The sequence below is a fragment of the Dipodomys spectabilis genome, unplaced genomic scaffold (assembly GCF_019054845.1).
Source record: "Dipodomys spectabilis isolate Male_0828 unplaced genomic scaffold, ASM1905484v1 ptg000163l, whole genome shotgun sequence".
In the NCBI taxonomy this organism is placed as follows: Eukaryota; Metazoa; Chordata; class Mammalia; order Rodentia; family Heteromyidae; genus Dipodomys; species Dipodomys spectabilis.
This window is the reverse complement of record NW_024870840.1, coordinates 3,957,589-3,982,313: the sequence shown is the minus strand read 5'-3', so window position 1 is coordinate 3,982,313 and position 24,725 is coordinate 3,957,589. Positions and strand designations below refer to the sequence as shown.

General features: G+C 33.9%; 1 protein-coding gene across 2 annotated transcripts in view; it reads left to right on the top strand.

The window, feature by feature from the left end:
* The window catches only part of Atp2b1 (ATPase plasma membrane Ca2+ transporting 1), a 101,860-nt gene that overhangs the window by 69,032 nt on the left and 8,103 nt on the right, over positions 1 to 24,725 (top strand). For both annotated transcript variants that reach the window (XM_042693293.1, XM_042693292.1), the window contains exons 8-20: positions 1,019 to 1,180; positions 2,572 to 2,786; positions 4,640 to 4,882; positions 6,312 to 6,553; positions 9,362 to 9,599; positions 15,210 to 15,389; positions 16,636 to 16,723; positions 17,051 to 17,157; positions 19,043 to 19,234; positions 19,456 to 19,669; positions 20,128 to 20,339; positions 21,364 to 21,471; positions 23,207 to 23,389. In XM_042693293.1, the coding sequence (XP_042549227.1) occupies positions 1,019 to 1,180; positions 2,572 to 2,786; positions 4,640 to 4,882; positions 6,312 to 6,553; positions 9,362 to 9,599; positions 15,210 to 15,389; positions 16,636 to 16,723; positions 17,051 to 17,157; positions 19,043 to 19,234; positions 19,456 to 19,669; positions 20,128 to 20,339; positions 21,364 to 21,471; positions 23,207 to 23,389 (2,384 nt within the window). The remainder of the gene's footprint in view (positions 1 to 1,018; positions 1,181 to 2,571; positions 2,787 to 4,639; positions 4,883 to 6,311; positions 6,554 to 9,361; positions 9,600 to 15,209; positions 15,390 to 16,635; positions 16,724 to 17,050; positions 17,158 to 19,042; positions 19,235 to 19,455; positions 19,670 to 20,127; positions 20,340 to 21,363; positions 21,472 to 23,206; positions 23,390 to 24,725) is intronic.

Genomic DNA, 24,725 nt, shown 5'->3' with positions numbered 1-24,725 from the left:
GTATCTGTCCAAAATTAGGATACACATGGCAGAGAACATCAACAATGTTACAAACTTGAATTAACCTTTCTTTCCAGGACCTTAGTCATGCTATATCTGTACAATATTGAGAATATTTTAATTATGGTTTGTTGATAATTAAGTTTAGCTGTAGTAGGTAGCTTTCACTTAAGCATTTCAAATATTGTAACATACTTTAAATGTTATCTACTACATAGTTGGTAACAAAAGTGCATATGAAAGTTTAAGGTATAAATATTATTTGCGTTTAAGTATTTAAATATATGCAAATTTCTCCAGACAGATACATAATTCTGTACAGTATAGTCATAAATTAAATGATAGGAATTTATAGGCTTTGGGTATTACCTAATATAACATAGAGGGAAAGAAATTAGAATTCCTGAGTTCTCAGTTTAAGGATCTTATGTTTTATCACCATCACCTAATTGACATCCTCACAGCTGGTACAGTTTCACAGGCTAATATCACTATTGTTTTTTTCCCTCTGTGTAAACATACACAGCTTATGGGTGGGATAGAGGAAGAGTGGATGCTGAGATTTTTTCCATTTTCTATAAGAAATTGATTTTTTTAAAGTTTTCTCAAGAAATCTTCCAAAATCTGTTGAATACATTCCTGTTTCTTGGATAGAATATATATAGTTTTACTTTTCCATATGCAAAATTACTGTGTTTTTCTTCTTGACCAGCAACACACTAAGTGTTGTGGCTCTTTTTGTTATTGTTGTTGTTAAGTCTAAGCTATCAGTTTTATCCCTTAGTTAACCTCTCACTTAAGCCTGGTCCTTACTCATTCGTTCTTTTCTGATGTATTAGAGCCAGACTAAGAAACAACCAAAATTATTAGCATTTGTTCAAATCAAGAGTGAGTTACTGTAAATAAAGACTTGAGGTTTCCTCTGAAAAAAAAAAGAAAAAGAAATTGATTTTTTTAATTGTTAATAATGAATAGTGCCTTTAAAATGCAGTAAAATTATATTTGGTCTTAAATGTAGCAAAAGCCCAGGATGGTGCAGCCATGGAAATGCAGCCTTTAAAGAGTGAAGAAGGTGGAGATGGTGATGAAAAAGACAAAAAGAAAGCAAATTTGCCAAAAAAGGAAAAATCTGTTTTACAAGGAAAACTTACAAAACTAGCTGTTCAGATCGGCAAAGCAGGTATGATATGTAGAGGAAAATAAGGTAGTTTTTTTTTTTTGTTTTCAAAATATATGTGCATTTTTTGCTCTAAAAATGTCTATTGGCAGAGTTAAAATTTATTTTAACATAAAGTTAGAAATATTTTCTTGTTTTTATTCACAGTGTAGTTAAGAGTCTTTTAGATATCCATAATATGGCAGCTTAGGGGGCATTATCAACTAGTTAGCTAGTTAATAAGCAGTCAGAATCAGTGCCTGAATATGCCCAATTTACAAACCTATGTATGGATCTCTAAATTTTTCTGAATTTCTGTGGGCAGTAAAAAGAGAGGGCTTGCTATAAAGTTAATTCATTACAGATTACCCACCACACATATTGCTCGTTATGTTACTGGCTATCTATGGAAAAAAATGTATTTTTCTAAATATAGTTTGTTTGAAAAGACCTGTGAGGCTGAAGTTACAAATCACTGACTTTGCTAGAAAACACCTGCTCATAGAACCATTCTTTAGAAGAAAAATTAGGGCTCATACATAAAAAGCAGAGGATGCCCCAAGCATTATCACCATTTCAAAACAACACTGTGTGGATAAATCAGTATGCATTACTTAAATTGTATCATTCTGCTATTTCCAGGAATATTTTGGAAAAGTGAAGGTTTTGCTTCTATCCTCAATAAGCTTATTCTTTAAAACCCCATTATTTTGCTTTTATGTTATGTAACTAAATTGTAGTAGTGACTCTTCTAGTATTGGAGGAAACAGTGGACTTCTGGTGATGGCATTAGTAGTCTTTGGATTTGCTTTGTAAGTCCCAGCTGTATAGACTTGCTTTATTTTTTTAATGTATATTTTTAAGACGCTAAATACTTCATGATGTAGTTAAGTGTTTTTTAATGCGTAGATAACATTTGTTTTCCTAAGTTAATGAAGCAGTAAGGATAGTACAAAAATAAACTAAGAAATAATTCAGATAGTATAATTTTTTGTGTATATTGTATCTGTTTTACATGTAGAGTTGAATATTTAATTTCATGCCTCTCAGTTGATCCAGTTTTTACTGGATTCTCTTTCAGTGTCAGACAAGTTGCATGTTGAACATGTAAAGTAACATATTATGCTAAGGTTTTAGTATTCTCTTTTATTATCTATTGTTTTATTCTTGATAGAAGGCAGAAGATAAAATTAAGAGTGATAAATGCCTTTCTTCTAATTGTCCTGAGTCAGAGCTGTATCTGGAAGCAAAAGTTAAGTCTAGCAGTATCCAGTGATTAGTTAGTACAAAAAGGAGAAAAGGGCTTCTCAGAGAAAGCTAGTTATAAAATTCTTTACAGTGTAATATTGTTAACTGACAACGAATAGGGTTTAGAATATTGAAATAATTGCTTTTTCCTTTTTTCTATCCTGAAGGTCTGTTGATGTCTGCCATCACAGTTATCATTCTAGTATTATATTTTGTCATCGATACCTTCTGGGTTCAGAAGAGACCATGGCTTGCTGAGTGTACACCAATCTATATACAATATTTTGTGAAGTTCTTCATTATTGGAGTTACAGTGTTAGTGGTTGCAGTGCCAGAAGGTCTTCCACTGGCAGTTACTATCTCACTGGCTTACTCAGTGAAGGTTAGTAAGAAATATTTAAATAGCTCTTGTATGTCGTATGTTTAAAACCTCAGTTTGTGTTTAAAATATACATCCAGTTACTCCTTTTCCACTTTTGAAAATAGGCTTCTAAAATTATACACTCTTCAGAAATACAATTATTGGTTCCCTGTTCCTACTTACTCTCGGTTAAACGTTTTGGTATATAAAGACTTGTTCCTTTTGAGAGCGTAGCCTTGACAGTGACAAACACAACATTGCTAGGCAGTAATCTAGCCTGATTTCCATTATTTGATAGTTATATTTCCAAGTCTTGTCACCTCCTCCTTTTCACCTGTAAAAGTAAGATAAGAGTGTTTACCTTTTAACTTACAGTATAAGAGCAAAGAGATTTGACTTGGGTCCAACCTTCTGACGTCTCCTGGCATTCCCACAATTGCCCCACAATCTGTTTTTCGTATATGTGTGCCAAATCACATTTCCAAAAAATAATTCAGATTATATGATTTCCTGTGTAAATCTCTGTTAACTTCCTTCCATGGCCAGCAGAGCCTTGCCCAGTCTGGTCTTGCTTATTTACCTCAGCGCTCCTCAATTCCACTCTTTTTGGCCCAGCCTCTCTAGCCTTTCTGATATTCAAAAATGCCAGGTGCAGTCTTTCTTTCAAAATTGTTGTGCAGGTTAAAAAAAATTATACATATTACTGAATGCTACTTTCATAAACTTTGAAATGTTAGTTAGCATTTCTCCTTAAATAACATTGCTGACAATGAAAAAATATAATTAGTCGTAGCTTCTGCCCTAGCACCTTTGTCTTCAGTATTCTAAAGTATTTTGCAATAAGACTGTCATTATAAGAATATGTTTTGTACAGTATTTGAGTTTATTTTCTTTTAAGGAATCTAAGAACTTTTATTTCAAAAATAAAATGTATCATAAAATATCAAAAATGTATGTAATGATCATAAAATAAGCTATCTAATTTTTGATAGCTTAAAAACAATTAGAAACATTTAAGATAAATACAGATTTTAAACACATCGATCAGTCATTTTACCAATACTGTCATTAGTTCATTGTGAATAGATGTTAATATTAATTTTTAATTGACCAGAATGATGTAGGTTGATTGATGTGATCCTTAAATAAGAGCATAGCTTAACGATTCTTTTAGCTTTTCTTAAATGTTTATTTAATCCTAATCCTAATATTACCAATACTGTTCTTCTTACTGCAGTCTATGTAGTTGGATGTTAGTGTTTTATAAAAATTAAACAGCCTGTTTCCTTTACTTAAGGATTTATTATTTTTTATATGTATGTTACAAGTAGTTTTCAAAGTACATATTCCCCTGTTGTGTATTTGTTTTTGAAGGATCTTAAATATTAGTCATGGGGTGTGGGGGGAAGCTTTATGAACAATTCAGTGTAGTTTTTAACCCATTGTACATAGGTGTTGAGAATTCATTATAAATTATTTTAATTTAAATGCCTTTGGGGACTATTGCGAAACTCTTGATTTCTAAGAAACCTATTTTTTTAAGTCATAAATTAAAGTATCAAGACAATTTTTAAAAAAAGAAAGAACCAGCTTTTGGGGGGTTGAAGGTGTAGCTCTGGTTGTAGAGTTCCAGACAATGAGTAAAAGCAAGCATCAGATACCGAAAAGCCCATTTTTATCCTAAGGATGAAAATTACTTTTTTTCTTAGAGATCTATGGAGAATCTGAATAGGTCAAAGGTGCTAACTTCAACATCAAATTTGTACTTCTTATACTATATATAAAGCAAAGTTTAATTCTGATTTTTATCATTTTAATATAATGAGGTAATTTGTTTTATATGTAGCTTAACTCCACTTTTCTTTTGCCACTAGAAAATGATGAAAGACAATAACTTAGTAAGGCATCTGGATGCTTGTGAAACCATGGGAAATGCTACAGCTATTTGTTCAGATAAAACAGGAACATTAACAATGAACAGAATGACAGTTGTTCAAGCTTACATAAATGAAAAGCATTATAAAAAGGTTCCTGAACCAGAAGCTATTCCACCAAATATTTTGTCCTATCTAGTAACAGGAATTTCTGTGAATTGTGCTTATACATCAAAAATATTGGTAAGGTTTTTAAAAAATAATTTATATACATGAATATTAATTTTGTTTCAGTGGCACTGAGGTGTGAAGCTCAGGGCCTTATGTTTGCTAGGCAGGTGTTCTAACGCTTGAGCCATGCCTAGATTTGTAAGATTAGGCTGTATGTAATCAGATCTATTATTGCTATGTATAAGTTAAAGTGAATTCTGTTAGTTTTAAAAAGACATACATCTATGTAAGATTTACAAGATTCTTTTGATATATTTTATTATGAGTAAGTTCCCCTTGATAAAAACATTTTATTTGCATCTTTTTATTTTTAATTCTATTGCTTAGAAACTTGCAAGCTTTATAACCAGAACATATGTTTTTATTTTGTTTTATTTCTCTTTTATTTTTGTTGTTCTGGGGATTGAACTCATGCATGGTAGGCAGGTATTCACCTGAGAAGTATACTCAGCCACTCTATTCTCAATTTTAAATTATTTATTAGCTCATTTTTTTTTTAAAGAAAAGACCAAGGTATCTTCTAATAGAAAGTCAACTCTGATTTTTCTAGAGAAAATAATGAAACTAGATTTCAACCCTAAATTAATGTTTAACAAATACTTGCTGTGTGCTTTGTAGGGTTCTTAAGTTGTTCTCAACTATAAAGTTGTCCTTAGACCTTTTTTAGAAAGTATAGACTTATGTACCTTGGGATAAAATTCAACTTTGCAATTTTAAAAATCTTAAGAGAGCATAAAATTTTTTTTGTTTTATAACTTCTAATAATCTATATGAAAATCATGAACAAAAATAATATTGCCAGTTATTTAATGAAAACCTACACAAAGTAGATGAATGAACTACATAAGATACTGGTTCTAGATTTCGTTTTGCCTTTTACTACCTGAAATTTCTGAGCTGTTAACCTTTCTTTAATTACAAAGACAATCATAACCACTTAATACTGTTAGTATGATTTTATAAGGACTTAATTTTTGTGACAGCACTATGAAGAAAATAAAGCCTTTTAATACAGTTAAGGCCACAATTTATTTTGTGTAAAAATTAGTAGATTTTATCTTGAATATTCATATATGAATGTTCAGCAAAAACAAGTAAAGAAAAAAATTGAATTGAAATCAGGGACTCATTATGTATCAGAACCAATTATAAATTGTGTTGATCTTCCATCATTTAATTTTGTAGTCCTTTGTGCACCTATTTTACAGATGCTTAAGCCAGTGACAACAATCATTTGGTAATTTACCTGTTTACATAACTAGTTAATCACAGGTCTGAGACTGGCACACATGCAATTTTTCATCTACCTTTTTGTGCCACTTTTTTAAATACTTTAGTAGACATTTTCTATAACTTTTTTGTTTTTGAATGTTAATATTTTTTACACTATAAGCTTCCATAGTAAAGATGACGTGAGCCTCTAATCCTTTTTCTTTTACAGCCACCAGAGAAAGAGGGTGGATTGCCTCGTCATGTTGGTAATAAAACTGAATGTGCCTTGTTGGGATTTCTTTTGGATTTAAAACGGGATTATCAGGATGTTAGAAATGAAATACCAGAAGAAGCATTGTACAAAGTCTACACCTTCAATTCTGTTAGGAAGTCCATGAGTACTGTCCTAAAAAATTCAGATGGAAGTTATCGGATATTCAGCAAGGGTGCATCTGAGATAATTCTGAAAAAGTAAGAGTAAAGTACTTAGATGAATAACTTGGCTATCTTTGCTTTACAGAATACTGTCTGTGTTTTTATTGTTGTTTTCTTTTTATGAGCATCCTATATTGCAGAGGACCTCAGAACTTTTTTGCATATTTTATGCTATCTAGATATTTAGCCATTGAGTTCTACTATTTTCTCAACGTAGCTTCTCTTATTTCTTACCATCTGCTGTAATGAAAATAAGCTTATTATATTCTGTTTGGTGGATTTAATAAAGTAAATTTCCATATTTAGTTTTATACCCATTGAAATTGTTTTATAAGATCTTGAAAATTCACTTTTTATATCAAAATGAAGTTTATCATATTTATTCTGTTGAAGTCATTTTTAAATAACTTCTGTCATCAGGCACTGGTGGCTCACACCTGTCATGCAAGCTCCTGAGGAGGCAATTCAAAGCCAGCCCAGACAGGAAAGTTCATGAGCCTCTTTATCACCAGTAAACTACTAAAAAACCGTAAAGTAGAACTGTGATAGAGCACTAGCCTTGAACAAAAGATAACACCCAGGTCCTAAGTGCAAAACACAAAGAAATATCTTCTGTTATTTTATATTTTATATAGTAGTCCTGATTGTTTACTGTCTCTTTACTGATGAGTAGCTTCAGTTTTTATACATAATTTCACTACTATTACCCCATTATTACAGGTATTGGAATTAGTTTATTTTTTAATTCTCATTAAAAACTTTAATAAAAATTAAAGACAGTTTTTGAAAATTGGAACTTAGTTGATATTACAACATTTAAAATTTTTCTTCTTTTAATTCACTTATAAACTGGTATTTTCTTAATGACACTTGGCAGATTGTACTCTTAACAAGCTTAAGAGACAAGTATATAAATAACCAAAAAGCAGAATGTGGTAAGTGGATAGAGTTTTAAGATGAGAGATGCAGCGTTTAAGGTTGGCTAGTGTGTCTGAACATCATAATGAAGGAACTTGGAACAGAAGAAAGGAGATGGAAATACACAGATCATAATAGGGGACTAATTGATTATATGTATAGTATAGATGACTAGTGAGAGGCTTTTGTTGCACACAGCCACGTAGAGATCTCTGCACAACATAGTTGGTTGCCGGATTTCATTATGAAAAGCTAGAAATCAGTCTTTTCCCAGGTTTGCTTGGTAGCAGATCAATGGTAAAAGTAGAGGTTTTTTTGTTTTTTTTTGTTTTTTTCAGTCAGAATCAATCAGAATTTGTACTGTTTCTCTACAACCAATTACCTTTTAGATATAGGGCAGATTTTTTTTCCTTTACCTTCCATTTTCTCCTATTGGAAAAGGGGTGATAACCAGCAACTGTATAACAGTGAAATAAAACAATATGTATAAAATGTCTACCATGGACCCGATAGCCTAATATGTAGTGAGAAAATAGTAACCCCCTTCTCCCCAGAATAATATTTGCATTTTGTTCTAGAAATTTAAATATGAGACTGAACAGTTAAAACAAATAGGCTAGGTAATGCAACTGGGTTTTTTTTAATATTAGTGGCATCATCAAAGCTGTTATTAAAATTAACTCTTGAATCAAGGTATAAGGTAGATTGAAGAAAAAAGATTGACTGGAGCCAGTGAAGACACAGTTGTTAATACAATAGCTTTAGCTGGAAGAAGGTAGCAAGTTAGAATAGTAAGAGTAGGCATATTCAAAGGAAGGCTATATAGAATTTAGAAATTAACATTACCTAGAAAATAAAGAACATAAGTACTGAGGTAAAATTTTAGACTTATCAAAAGTATTAAAGTAATGTTGGTACCTATTACATGGATAGTGAGAAGGTAATTTCCTGTCTTTTATGCTGTAATATGAAGGTTCTCGTACTATATTGCATGAAAGTTTGAAGCAGTGATAGAAAGCCTTAGAAAACAAAACAAGATATGTACTTAACAGGTACCTCTGTAATAGCAAGTAGAGGTGGCATTGTCAAGAAAAATGAATAGGCTGGGAATGTGGCTTAGTAGTAGATTGCTTGCCTAGCATGCATGAAGCCCTGGGTTCAATTCTTCAGTACTACATAAACAGTAAAGGGCAGATGTGGCGCTGTAGCTTAAGTGATAGAGTGCTAGCTTTGATCAAAAGAAGCCCAAGGACAATACCCAGGCCCTGAGTCCAAGCCCCAGAACTGGTAAAAATAAAAAAGAGAGAAAACAAAGAAAGAAAAATGAGGATAAGAAGGTGTGTGATTGCACTGTACAGTTAAAAGAAAACTTGGAATTGACTGCATTGACATTGTGCTATTTTGACATTGCGCTATTTTGACATTGCTCTCTGTGGTAGAATGCTTATATTAATTAACAATAGCTTTTTTTTTTTTTCTTTTTTTGCCAGTCCTGAAGCTTTAACTCATGGGCTGGGCACTGTCCCTGAGCTGCTTTGTGCTCAAAGTCAGAACTCTACCACTTGAGCCACAGCACCACTTCTGGCTTTTTCTGTTTATGTGGTACTGAGGAATTGAACCTAGGGCTTCATGGATGCTAGGCAAGCACTTTACCAAGCCACATTCCCAGCCCTGTAAAATGATTTTTTTTAATGCTATATAGAGATGTAGAAAATATCTATAGGAACTTGGAACCATACAAATTAGAACTGTCGGTTTTGTAAAAGGGAAAGGAAAAAAATGATATTTATGTCTGTAAGAATGGAACATACATAATTCCCTAAATTCTAGGTATCCGATCCTACAATTTCTCTTCCAGTTCACTCAAATGGCATTTACCATTATTTTTCCTCACTATTGATGTTTGGATTCAACATTTCCTTTTAGGTGTTTCAAAATCTTGAGTGCTAATGGTGAGGCCAAAGTATTCAGACCAAGGGACCGTGATGATATTGTAAAAACTGTAATTGAACCAATGGCATCAGAAGGCTTGAGAACCATATGTCTTGCGTTCAGAGATTTTCCAGCAGGAGAACCAGAACCAGAGTGGGATAATGAAAATGATATTGTCACTGGACTTACATGCATTGCTGTTGTGGGAATTGAAGATCCTGTGAGACCTGAGGTAGTGAAATATACTATGTTCTGCATGTCCAGAATCCTTTTTTTAAGTATAGAGATTAAGTATAGGTGTTACCTATTACCAGTTTTCTAGTAAAATTCTTAGTATTTGTGGTATTTCTATTTTTTGTGTGAGCCCATGATGTGCAAAATAACAATTCTTGTGATGTGTTGGTACCTTTTTATGATGTTCAGTTAGACAACTTCTCCTTGTTTATAAACTAGCACAATTCCTTGAACTGGAACAACCACATAACCAATGTGCTAGGCACTATTCTAGTAGTAGTAAAGGCACAAAGAGCTTAGAATCTATCTCTGACCTCAAAAGAAAATTCACTGTCTTGAGTGAGAGGACAAAAAACATTATGACCTACATTATTGGACATACACGAAACATACTACATGAACAGAGAACATGCACTCTAAGCCTCCTCTCAAGAAGTGGAATCATTTTCTAGGATTTTCATTATGTACAAGATACTACTGTGCCAAGTTCTTTAAGTATATTTTTTTATAGTGTTCACCTCTTGGAAATACATTACTCTCACATGACAAATTCTAAAAAATGAAATGTTTAGCATTCTGGAAAATAGAAAGCCAAGCTCTGTCTTAAAACACATCCTTAAAGTTACTGTCCTGTATTACCCACTGGAAGGATCAAGTAAGACTTTATCAAGGTTAATTGCCTGTTTGGAATCTTAAAGGATCAGAAGGTGTTAGCTAAACCAAGAGAACAATAGGGAGATAGCAGAGAGTGAACACACTATTTTCTGACTAAAGCAGCAACATATATGTGTGAAATCTTAAGTATAAAAGCTGCTTTTGTTCCATGAGTATATTAACTCATTGAGTTTATTCTTTATGTATGTTGGCGGGAAGTATAAATACTCTTGAAGTTAATATTCTGGAAGAAGGTAAATAGGTAAAAGAATAGTCATGAACAGTAGGACAAGTGGACAAAAAATTCTTAGGAGTAGTACTAGTTCCTGTTTTCTTAGGCTTTTCATTTTTAATTGCATATGTGGTAGTGGTCTCTGTGATGGTAGCAGTAGGAGTATGATGTGAAATAAGTGTATTTAGGGCTTTAGATCTGAAGGATTTGCACAGATGAAATAATGTAATCAAGGGAGAACACATTAAAACTTTGAACTGAGATATGATGGCTCACCATGAGCCAGACATAAATAGCTGTAAGTAGAGTATTCACAGGCAAACACAAAAATTTCGGGGCCTGAAGGTGAGAAAAAGTTTTGATCTATTTTAGACATAGAAAGGAGGCCAGCTCTTAAGTTTAAAGAAGGGCAAAATGAGATGAGATGATCTGTGGCCTTATTGAGGCATCTGAATTGTATTCTGAGATTTGAGTTAGGAAGTAGCACCATTTGTGTTGTTAAAAATAAATACCATTAGGGCTGGGAAGGTGGCTCAGTGGTAGAGTGCTTGTCTTGCATGCATGAGGCCCTGGGTTCGATTCCTCAGTACCACATAAGCAAAAAAAAAAAAAAAAAGCCAGAAGTGGCACTGTGGCTCAAGTGGTAGAGCGCTAGCCTTGAGCTGAAGAGCTGAGGGACAGCGCCCAGCCCAGAGTTCAGGCCCCACGACTGGCAAAATAAATAAATAAATAAATACCATTAGCTGACACTGGGAGTTCATACCTATAACCCTAGCTACTCAGGAGGCTGAGATCTGAGAATTACAGTTCAAAGCCAGTCCAGGCAGGAAAGTCCATGACACTTATCTCCAATAAACTGCTCAGAAAACCAGAAGTGGTGCTGTGGCTCAAGTGGTAGAGCACTTGCCTTGAGCTGAAGAGCTCAGGGACAGCACCCAGGCCCAGAGTCAAGCTCCAAAACTCTCTCTCTCTCTCTCTTACACACACACACACACACACACACACACCATTTTTAGTACTATTTGAGAGATTAAAGAAATAAAATTAGGGGTAGAGGAGTCAGTAAGATTATTACAGTCATTCTAGGAAAAATATGTTCATGACTTAGACTACAGTTGTGGCACAGAAGAAGAAAATAAAAAGATGATATGAAAGTAAATATACGTAAACTAATAAGTATCAGTGTTCTGGGTTTGAGTATTCTGTTTTTTATATTATTAAGACCTGGGACATCCAAACTAATGTCAAGTGAGGACTTAGACCTAAAGAGACATAAAGAGATTTAGTCCGGAGACATTACCAATGAAACTCAAAGGGCTTTCTTGTGGAATGTGTAGCCAGGGAAGCAGGACATAAGATTTACAAAGAAAAGAACCAGTATCTCTCTAATTTGCATAGCTTGGTCAATAGTAGAAATTACCACTATGATGAGAGAATCAGAAGAAACTGCATTTTGAGAGATGAAAATAAATCTTTTAGGGTTTGGAATTACAAATGCCCATGGAATATCCAAACTTCATAATATTCACTAACCTTCGATCATGGGGGAAAGTACTTGTAGCCTAAATCCATAGTAGTAGAATATTAAATTAGTATGTCTAGCTGGGCATCAGTGGCTACTGCCTGTAATCCTAGCTACTCAAAAGGCTGAGATCTGAAGATCGTGGTTCAAAGTCAGCCCAGGCAGTAAAGTCCATGAGACTCATCTCCAGTAAACCACCAGAAAAAAACAGGTGGCATTGTGGCTCAAGTGGAAACCTGTTAATCTGTTATTGTGCTCTTAGCATAGTGATTTATCTCTTTTTAAATATGTTAGTAGCACTTGTTTCAGTATCACAAGATAAGATTGGATACATTTATACTAAAATGAGACTAATATGAAACAGCTTTCTTTAATATTCTAGAATATATAGTTTTAAGTGTTGGAACACTTGATTAATTGATATGTAGAACAATCCCAGGTTGATTTCATACAGAGAGGTACTTAAACTTGCTACACATTCTTACCTTTTAAGGTGGAGGTAATTTGTGAATTTTAAGTTTAAAAAAGTCTTTTGAGGCTATTAGGTACTCCATAAAATGTTTTTAAACAGCTTTATTGAGATACAGCTTCAGTGTCACATACTTAGCCTATTTAAGGTATACAGTTTATCATTAATATGCTCACTAAAACCTGTACCCCCATCACTGTGCTCATTTGTAGAACATTTTCATCACCTAAGAAATTCCATTTTTAGTGGTAGCCATTCCCTACTTCTCCCCTACCCTGCACCCCTGACCCGGAAATCATTTGTGTACTTTCTATATGTTTTCCTATCAAGTATAATTTGATCAGGCTCTATCCTTTAGCACCCTATTCCATCACTAGGACCTAGTACAGTGCCTAACATTCAGTAAACAGTAGTTTGAATGAATGCATGTAATATCCCTCCAGTAAGATAGTAGGGTAGAGGGCCTTATGTAATAATGTAAATATTTACATTTAGATACGTGTGTAAGTTGTTGGTTGTTAGGTGTTTTCCTGTCTGGAATTGTGCCCTACCCTTGGAAATTACCTCTATGGTGACAACAGTATTTCCCCAGAAATATAACATTCCATCAAATTGAGGAAGGTTGGTAGAGTAAAATACTAAATACTGAGAGACTACTCAAATCCTCTCACTTGAAACCTTCTTCTTTTCTGTTATAATCTTAAAGTCTATTAACATGGAGCTAATATTGTACCATGACATAAATAGGCCAGAGCTGAGTGGCTTTTTCATAGGCATTTATTGTGTTTGTCTTTTTCAGCATGTTTTTTTTTTCTTCTGTTTTACCTGCATGGCCTGTAGCCATTTGAATATGCTACTCTGCTTTAGTAGGATCAACATGGATTATCTTGTTAGAGAGGGAGAGGAAAAAATGTTCCAAGCAAAAAAAAACAAAACTGCTGTAGCAGAGACATCCAAATAACTTATATACACTATTCAGACTATTCATCAATCAACTTGTGTACCTTAGAGAAGAGTTTTTAGTAAATCTTGAAAACTATTCTGAGTCTGAATTGTAATACTCTTTGACACTGAGAACTTTTGTGGTTTGTGTTTAACAACTAAGTTACTGTGTATTTTAAACAAAGTATACTGGTACGTTAGAAAAAGAACTACAGCCAGGAACCAGTGATTCATACCTATAATCCTAGCTACCCTGGAAGCTGAGATTTGGAAGATTGAAGTTCAAACATCTGTGTCTCTAAAAATGGCCAGTAGAAAGCTGGGCTGGAGGTATGGCTCAAGCAACAAAGTGCTGCCTGGGCAAGCACAAGTCCCTGAGTTCAAGACATACCAAGTATCACAAATAAATAACTTAATAAATAACTAAGAGAGCTCTACCACACTTGGTACCAATGTCCAACACATGCAATCCTATCTACTTTACATGCTGAGATTAAGGGATCAAAAGTTTGAGGCCAGCCAAGACAGAAAAGTTCACAAGAGCTCTTCTCAGCCAAGAGCTAGATGTGGTAGTGCACACCTATTTTCCTAAGTATGAAAGGGAATCTAAAATAAGCAGATGGGAGCCAAGGTACGCACCAGGGCAGAAATATCTAAAAAATAACCAATGTGAAAAAGGGATAGAAGTCTGGCTCATCAATAAGGGCATATGTTCAAATTCCAGTACCACAAAAAAATGGATAAATGAATAAGTGAATGAATGAGTGAAACAAAACTATCCTAAGGTATATTAGCTAATATAAAGGAAGAACAGCATGAAGGCAGAGATACCAGTTAAAAAGCCATTGCAGGGAAGTGATAAAGAGTGCTTGCCTTGAGCAAAAAAAAAAGGCATTTCAAGCCAGATACTAGTAGTGGGGGCATGCCTGTAATCTTCGCTACTTGGGAGGTAGAGATCACGTTGGGAAAGATCACATTCCAGGCCTGCTCAAGCAGAAAGTGAAACGCTATCTCAAAACTAACCAGAGAAAAAGTTCTGGAGGCATGGCTCAAGCTTTAGAGCCCCTGCCTGGCAGATGGAAAGCCCTGGGTTCAAACCCCAGTATCAAACACATGTACAAGAAAAAAAGGCATTGCAGGAAGCAATAAGGACATTACAAGGGAGGCTTGAGATAGAAACATAGGAATCCTTGGTCCTTAAGAGTTTATAGAGGCAGGAAAATGGAAGAGAAAGTACAAATGACCTCCAAATTTCTGTTATTATTAAAAAAGTCTTTTTTAGTCATTCAAATACTGGCATCTCTCTGGCGGAAATATAAATACAATTCTGAGATAAGAGAATGATACAGATTTGAAAGTCATTAACACATGGCCTGAGAGCTAAGTGAATTAAGTCTTAAAAGATACAGATTGAGGGGAAAAATATGAACTCTTAAGTCTAAAGAGCACTAATATTTTACTCAAGTGTCAATAAATCAGAAATTTAGACAGCAAACCACAAAAAAAATGCCTAGTGGTTTTTTGCCAGCTGGAAAGATGCTTTAAAAGCCTTAAGAAATAAGTAGTGCACACAAATTAACTGATGCCAGCTAAAAACAAAACCTGACCTAAGCCTGTGCCAGTGGAATTGGAAAGAAAAGGCAACTAGGAATAATTCAAGAAATATTGGCCACCTTGAGGTAAAGTTACTTGTAGGACTATGAAGAAATACATGTTGTTTCAGTAGGATGTTTGTCTTTAGAAATTTTAGTTTTCTATTGTAACAGGATTTTTTTTCTATGTAAACCAGGTACCAGATGCAATAAAGAAATGTCAGAGGGCTGGAATTACTGTGCGAATGGTTACTGGTGATAATATTAATACTGCCCGAGCTATTGCGACCAAATGTGGTATATTACATCCTGGGGAAGATTTTCTGTGTCTAGAAGGTAAAGATTTTAACAGAAGAATACGAAATGAAAAGGGAGAGGTAAGAAGTTTTTTTAAGCTTTTTAGTTAATATGTTTTTAGTATATTAAGAATTTCATTTAACAAGCATATATTAAATGTGCAGCACCATGTTAGGCACCTTGAATAACTTCTAACACTGTAGGAAGCAAAAATTTTCTGATTATGGAAGGTGAAGAGACAAGTGATAAAGAAATTGGTCCTAAGGAGAATGAACTTGTCTTGCTAGAATGCTTTATGAAAGTAGTTACTGTGAGTCTAGGTACAATGTACATAAGAAAAAATACATAAGAAAAGATGTGTTTGGAGAGGCTGGTGTGGAACTTTTTTCTTTTGGGGGGGGGGGGGGCGGTTCCTGGGGCTTGAACTCTGGGCCTGGGCACTTTCCCTGCACTCCTCAGTTCAAGGTGAGTGCTCTACCACTTGAGCCACAGCACCACTTCTAGTGGTTTATTGGAAATAAGAGTCTCAGAGTTTCCTGCCCCGGCTGGCTTTGAACTGTGATTCTCAGATTTTACAGACATGAGCCACCGGCACCCGGCTTGTGGAACGTATTTTATGAGACCCCCAAACTCTTAGAACTTCTCAGACTAAGGAAGTTCCAATTTCACAGACAGTGGGGGGAAATTTTGAAAATTGATCTTTTTTTGGGGGGGGGGGGGGTCCGGTCGTGGGGCCTGAACTCTGGGCCTGGGCGCTATCCCTCAGCTCTTCAGCTCAAGGCTAGCATTCTACCATTTGAGCCACAGTGCCACTTTTGGCTTTTTTTCTTTTTGCTTATGTGGTGCTGAGGAATCGAACCCAGGGCCTCATGCATGCAAGACTAGCGCTCTACTACTGAGCCACCTTCCCAGCCCATGAAAATTGATCTTAAAATGACATCAAACAATAGATTTTGAAGCATATATGAGTCACTAAAAAAGCTTGTTAAAACACAAATTGCTTGGTGGTGAAGGTGGTAACAAACACTTGTAATCCTAGTGCTTGGGAGGCTGAATCCAGAGAATCACAAATTTACACGTAGCCCCAGGCTACATGCTAGACCTTGTCACAAAAAAAGAAAGGAAAAGAAAAAAACAAATGCCCAATGCCCAGGAATTTGCATTTCTAACAAGTTCCCAGGAGTATCTGATGCTGTTGCCCTACTAACCACACTTAAGAATCACTGAGAAATACAGTATTTTAGAAAATACATAGTTTAGAAATACATAGTTTAGAATTATGAAACTAGATTTTGGCTTATTTTAAACTTTGATGAAAATTTACAGATTGAGCAAGAGCGGATAGATAAGATTTGGCCAAAGCTTCGCGTACTTGCAAGATCATCTCCTACTGACAAACATACACTGGTTAAAGGTGAGAGAAATTTTTACAATTATTTCAAAATATCTAAGTAACAGAAATGTGTTCTGCTTCGTAAAATTAGATACTGAGTATTCCAATAGGATCTAAATACATTTTCTTTTGATGTTTTAGGTGAATTGGACTTATTTTTAGCTGTTAAAATATTATTCCCAATATAACCTTAGTTTTTAGAGTTGGTTCTTGCTCAATAAGGAAGCTTCATTCCTATGTTCATTTAATTGCATTTTTAGCCTTCAGTCTAAAGTTACTAATTGGAATATTCTACAGAGTTACCTTCTTAAAATAATTTTACAGCACAAGCATTTACTTTTATTTAAGGTATAATTGACAGCACTGTCTCAGAACAACGCCAAGTTGTAGCTGTAACTGGTGATGGTACGAATGATGGCCCAGCGCTAAAGAAAGCAGACGTTGGATTTGCAATGGTAAGAACTACTTTATTCAAGTTGTCAGATATGATATGGTAAAAAGGTTGTTTGTTTTAACTAGACTAATACTGGTCTTAAGCAATGTCTTCCAAGCTTAGTTTAAGAAAAGATTTATAAGTATAAAGTTTTATGTTCTACTTTCATTTGATTCTGTGAAATCTAGAAGATTTCTTCAGAAAATTATGTTATATTTACCTTTTATCCTATGCAATACTTAAATACATTATTTCATCTAAACCTTAGTTTTTCTGTCATTTCAAAACCATAGTGGTGGGTATTTAAATTAAAATCAACTTGAGAATTTTCCACTCAACTAAAAACTTCTTCTAAAGAATAATTGAATGCCACCATTTTATATACAGATAAAAAATCTTTCAATAGCCAAATCCAAAAATGTAAAACATTGAGGGATTTTTTTTTCTTAAAATCAGCTGCCTAGTCAATATTTATATTTGACTGAAAGGTTTTGCATTTGACTGCAAAATTTATTCTGAACTGAGGTAAATATTCTTAACTATTGTAAACATATTAATGTGTTTTTAATTTTTAAATATCTGAAAGTCGCCATTCAGAAAGTTTGGGGCCTATGTACTTTGTTATTTTCCTAAATATGAATAGCTTTGACTTCTGAGAGACAATCTGGTCATAAAAGGTTCAGATGAAAGAATGCAATGTACGTAAGTGTATATTTGCATAGTTTGGTTCCCTGGTAATTTGGCTATTAAATTGGTGATTTAGAAGACCCACCAAAGACAGCCTTTCAACAACAGTGAGAGAAATGATAACAGAAAATTATATGGTTAAATTTTCCTCCAAAGGCAATGATTCTTACCCAAAGATTCTTACCCAACTCCAACCCTGATACATAGATAGCTGCATCAGAATGACTTGATCTGTGAGAAATAGCTGAAGGGCTACTCTGGGTAACACTGAATGCATTGTATTCGTCAGTTAAATGGCCACTCCTTTGTACAACTATGTACAATAATATTTTTAAAATACTAGATAGTTAATTGAGTGTTCTTCCTTGTGTTCTGTAGGTAAGTAGCATCATTATATAAGGAATGCTGGGTCACAAACTGCTATATGTGAGCATTTAATAGGTTTCTTACTGCTGTTTTGACAGTTGACAAGATTAGCAGTGATAAAGAATATATATATATATATATATATTTTTTTTTTTTTTTTTTTTTTTTTTTTTTTTTTTTGTCAGTTGTGGGGCCTGAATTCTGGGCCGAGGCTCTATCCCTCTGCTCTTCAGATCAAGGCTAGCGCTTTACCACTTGAGCCATGGTGCCACTTTGGCTTTTTTTCCTTATGTGATGCTGAGGAATGGAACGTGCGTGCAAGGCAAGCACTCTACCACTGAGCCACCTTCCCAGCTCAAAGGATACTTTTTAACATTAAAAAAAAAAAAAAACTTTTTCCCAAAACTTGGTTGTACAACCAGTTTTATTTCCTGTGTTTTTATATTTGCTTTGTTATAAGCCAAAAACAAAAAACAATATCACTTTAAATATATTACCTTTCTTAAGCATTAGATCACTATTAAATATAATGGTTAAACTTCTTTGTTCACTGTATATTACCTTTTTTTTTTTTGGTTGTGGGGCTTGAACTCTGGGCCTGGGTGCTGTCCCTGTGCTCTTCAGCTCAAGGCGAGCACTCTACCTCTTGTGTCACAGCGCCACTTCTGGTTTTCTAGTGGTTTATTGGAGATAAGAATCTCATGGACTTTTCTGCCCAAGCTGGCTTTGAACCGCAATCCTCAGATCTCAGCCTCTTGAGTAGCTAGGATTATAGGCGTGAGCCACCGGTGCCCGACTATATATTACCCTGTTGAATATATAAAACAGTCTTAACTCGGAATTTCTTTTAACAGGGTATTGCAGGAACTGACGTAGCTAAAGAAGCATCTGATATTATCCTCACAGATGACAACTTTACAAGCATTGTTAAAGCTGTCATGTGGGGAAGAAATGTGTATGACAGCATCTCAAAATTCCTTCAGTTCCAGCTTACTGTTAATGTTGTTGCAGTGATTGTTGCTTTTACTGGCGCTTGTATCACTCAAGTAGGTGACATTTGTTTATTAAAATTTGCTTACTTTAATTCAAACACTATATAACTGTCTTTTGAAAGTACTTGAATAGTTAAATAAAATGAAGTTTAATATTTTAAGTTTGTTAACATAAAATCTATACTCCTTAAGTTTTTTAAACTCTAAAGGCTTCCTGAGAATTGCTGAGTCCCTGAATAGTTGCGAATGTCTATTAGGAAACATATCTTTTCTAGGATTCACCACTTAAGGCTGTGCAGATGCTATGGGTAAACCTCATAATGGATACGCTCGCTTCTCTGGCTCTGGCAACGGAACCACCCACTGAGTCTCTCTTGCTTCGAAAACCTTATGGTAGAAATAAGCCTCTCATCTCACGCACAATGATGAAGAATATTTTGGGGCATGCATTCTATCAGCTCGTTGTAGTTTTTACACTCTTATTTGCTGGTAAGAATTTCATAAATTAAAATAAATTTTTTAGTTAATTATCCCTATTCCAAGATACTGTTTTCCAATATGTTTTAGTCTTATGATTGTTTTCAAGAGCCTAAATTCTGTTTCTGACTGCCCATTTTTCTTAAATGTCTCCGTGTTCTCAGTAGGTACTTACTAAACTTGGGAGAATGGTAGATTCAGGGGGAAATAGTCTAGATCTTTGATCTTAGCTCTGCCACTAAATTAGATATGTGATTTTACACTCTTATCATAGTTTGAGGGGCATCCGTTTCTTCTCTTTTTTTTTTTCCTTTTTTTTCCCCTTTTGTCAGTCATGGGGCTTGAACTCTGGGCCTAGGTGCTGTCATTCCAGATGAAATAGTCAATCTAGGTTTTATTATTATGTATTTCTTTGAAGAGTGTTAAATTATTTTGTATGGCAATTACAAAACTAATTTTTTTTATTTCAGGAGAAAAGTTTTTTGATATTGATAGTGGAAGAAATGCTCCTTTGCATGCTCCTCCTTCAGAACACTATACTATTGTTTTTAATACCTTTGTGCTGATGCAACTTTTCAATGAAATAAATGCCCGGAAAATTCATGGTGAAAGAAATGTATTCGAAGGAATCTTTAATAATGCCATCTTCTGCACAATTGTTTTAGGCACCTTTGTGGTACAGGTGGGTGATTGGAAGGCATAGGTTCAATTTTAGTTATTGTGTGGGAGACATTTGGTAAATTGGTACCTTGAGATGGAAATTTATTGTTAATTTGGATTTGGGGCTTTGTATATCAAAAGATTATTTTTTATAAAATTAAATTAGCCAGTTTCATAATCATTGATTTATATATCTTTATTAAAATCCAGACTTGATTGTCAAGTCAACTATAATCTGACTGAATGTATTCTGTACAAGAATACAAATCTTGACACCAAAACACAGAATTAATAAATACAGAAGTAAGATTTGTAATATTTTATAGACTATTTTAAAAATGATCCTGTTAACTACCAAAATTCTTCTTTATAATTTCAATGTTTGGTAGTATTTAACAACTATATCAAAGAGAACTGTTAGACTTATAAGAAAGGAATGTTCTGTTATCTAATGCTTAATATTCCTATGTATGCTGTTTTAGGACACATAGAATAAGTAAGGATGCATAAGCATATGAATATGCTTATGAATATGCATATGAATTTTACTTATATCATTGGACAACTGAGAACATGCCACTTCAGTTCGCCCACACTCATAGAACTTTGCAGGTCACTTTTCTTCTCTTCCAGTCCATTCATAGTCATCCTAACATTGAAACGTTAACTAGGAATGAATGCTGTGTAGATTGCATTTGTCCTCTTTTCCGTGGAGTAAGATCTTTTCCAAAAAAGCATATTATCTTTTGTGAAAGTCATGAGTTATTTAAAGAATTAAAATATCAGGGAATGTAGTTACATGGGCTTACATTGGAAAAAGTATAAAGTTACTCTTGGTTATGTGAATTTTTTAAATTTTTAATAAGCATAAATTTTAAATTTGGGGCAGATATTTTAATTGTTTTAGCTTTGACTGTTTTTAGCTATGACTGTTAAAACAGTGGTTGTAAACTTGAGTTTTAGAGGACATAAATTTAGTTTATTTTAGAGCATGAATTTTTTAAAGTAAACAATTACAATGAACTTACTATTGATTATTCCTCCAGATAATAATTGTGCAGTTTGGTGGAAAACCTTTCAGTTGTTCAGAACTTTCAATAGAACAATGGCTATGGTCAATATTCCTAGGAATGGGAACATTACTCTGGGGCCAGGTAAAAAATATTTCATCATTTTTGCTCAAGTATAAAATAATTTTTTAAAAACATTCTTCAGTATATTTAAATTCTGCTACTTAATTCTACATAATCATTTGGGTCAGGTAAGAGAATTGTTAAGGATATGCCTTGGGGTTTTTTATTCTATTTATTCATTGTATTTTATTCAAACAAATATTATATAATATTTATTTCAGGATACTTATTTCTATGCTTATGTTTATTTTTAACTTATTTTTAGAACAAATCTTACAACAGATAGGTTGTATTTACAACTGGTTAAAATGTTAATTTATATATTTATGATCTACTTTCATGTTATCAGAATAAAGTTATGAAACTAGATTATATTCACTTTATTTTGCTATGCAATTATATCTGAAATGTAGCATAGTAAAAATGTTTAGCTTTTGCCTATAAAACTTCAATAAAAATAATAGCATCTGAAAAATAGAGTGGTGTTTTAGGGTACTTGGATTGAATAACTTTAGGAGTATATAAACATGTATATATTATAATTCCTGGAAAACAAGATGCACATCAACTTTCTTGGAAATGCATGACATTGTTTTTAAAAATAAGTTATAATGACCTGTACAATGTTTAGTTGAAACTCATTATTCTTACTATAAAACTAGCTGACTAAAAATCTATGCTAAGGTTTGGGTAAATGCATGTTAGCATGCTATATGACTTGTGCATGAGAATTTGTCATTTTCCAAGGCAAGCTAGACTTTCACATTTTACTTAAATTTAGCTCATTTTTCATTCCTTTTTGTCTTATCTTCTTGTTTATTGTGTTTCTAGGTTCTAAGCTTTCCTTACTTATCAGATAATTTCTTAGAAGGAAGATCCCTACTTGATTCACATTCTTTTTTTTTTTTTTTTTTTTTTTTTTAACCATTATTTCATAATGTTCTCTGGTAGGCAGAACATACCCTCCAAAAATTCTGGCCAATTTCAAGAAGAGGAAATGGAATACAACATACATAATCACACAGTAGCAAGCTTATGTTGACATTCTTCATTGAATTTAAGTGTGCAGTGGTAGAAGGAACACTGGCTTTGTGGCTAGGAAACCTGGAGTCTTAAAACATTCCATGGACAAGTCACTTCATATATCTAAACCAATTTGACTTTTGTGATATGAGATATTTGACTATAACCTCTCCAAGCTACTCTGTGTCTGACTGTGTGCTTGTTTTTCTCATGATAAACTCTACTTCCAGAGGGAGGATGACTTTAATATTTATAAGCTAATTCATATCTTTTGGTGGTTTTATTTTATATCCTTTATGCTTTCTAAGATATCTGTTACTATTTGGTGTTATTATCAATCACCATTAATTCAGCTTTAAGTAAAAATAAGTGTATTTAATAAAACTTCTCAGTATAACTTTGATGATTTTCATTTGAAATAAATATAACTAATAGGAATTTAAATATGTGTATATTAAATCATGTTTGTATAGTTTGCTATTGTGAATTAAAATATGGAAGCATATAATTAGGCTAATTCCTATTTAAGAAAACTTTCTATATTTCAAACTTAAATCTTTTGTGTTACTAAGGGAAGAATTATTTGTTGTTCTGGAAGAGAAATCTGATCAGCAGATTCTCATTGCTTCATTGGTAAAGTCATAATTTTCCAGCTTTTAACCCTTTTATAAAGTTGATCCGTTTGGCTGTAATTGATGTAACTTACTTCTAAGTTCTTTCCCCTGTGTTATAGCTTATTTCAACAATTCCAACTAGTCGCTTAAAATTTCTAAAAGAAGCTGGTCATGGAACACAAAAGGAAGAAATACCTGAGGAGGAATTAGCAGAGGATGTTGAGGAGATTGATCATGCCGAGAGGGAGTTGCGACGTGGCCAGATCTTGTGGTTTAGAGGTCTGAACAGAATCCAGACACAGGTATGGGCCTGGTAGAGAGGTAGGAAAGATGATGGGAACAAGGGCTTTTTGACCTGGGGAGGAGGTTTCTCTGTGCTCCTTAACTTCCTTTCTAGCCTTCCCAACCCACAAAATGTATTCTTTTGAAATATACTACTGGTGGCTTGACTGAGTGAAACTTTTAACTGATTATGAAAGAATGTGTCTTATATGCCCCTAAGTTCCTTTTTCCTAGTGTGTTTTTTCCCCCTTCATCTCAAAATGCTACTCTTGCCTATTAATCTGCTCTGTTAAAAAAAAAAAAAAAAGTGCCTTTTCCTTTACTTTTTATATGTTGATAGATGGAATGGTCCTTTCTCTTGTTCTCTCTCTCTCTTGCTGAGCAAGCTGTCACAATCTCTGATTCCTTGCAGATGGATGTAGTGAATGCTTTCCAGAGTGGAAGTTCCATTCAGGGGGCTCTAAGGCGGCAACCCTCCATCGCCAGCCAGCATCATGATGTAACAAATATTTCTACCCCTACACATGTAGTGTTTTCCTCTTCTACTGCTTCTACTACTGTGGGGTGTGAGTGTGTGTTCCTAAGTGCATGAAATTAACATTTCCTACTTCACACACCTAACGTTTCTCATTTTCTCCTTAATGTTTAAAATTCATTGTTCAGGCTTTTCATAAAGCTTTCTTTTCGTAAAGTGGATTGAGACCTCAAAGTGTTGTCGTTGTTGTTGTTTTATTTCTTAGGGGGCTAGATAACAGATGGAACAATTGCAACCAAAGATTAGATATGAAATCTGTGAGCTTATCTCTATGTTAATGAGATGTTAATAGTTAATATGGGGAATAAAATTGTAGCTTAGAATTTGTGAAACTACTATAAATTTTTGAGTATATGCCTTTAAATGTTTTTGTACTGCATGGTTCCGAAAAGCATGTGACTTGAAACTAATCTAATAGAACAAGGAAATTACATTTATAAAGCAAAAAAAAAAAATGAATATAGTATTACAATTTCTATCCTATCAAGTCTGAAAATGAAGTTAGTAGTAGCTTGAAGTTCTGAGTGTAATATAGCTGATTGCTTGCCTTCTTAGCCTGAAGTTTGCCTTGCTATATATGTATGTATGTTTTTGTTTACGGGGGGGGGAGGTGAAATTTTATGGTAGTTAGTTTCATTTCCATTTGTATAATCTATTTCATTTGAAATGATACAATAGATTAAAAATGTTCAATTAAGTTTCAAAAGCAAATAGGGAAAATATATTTTGATTGATTGTTAAACTATTGTATGTTTTAATATGTGTTAATTGACTAGAATCATTCTTTTAGGTTTTCCTTAAACGGTAAATACCCAAAAGCC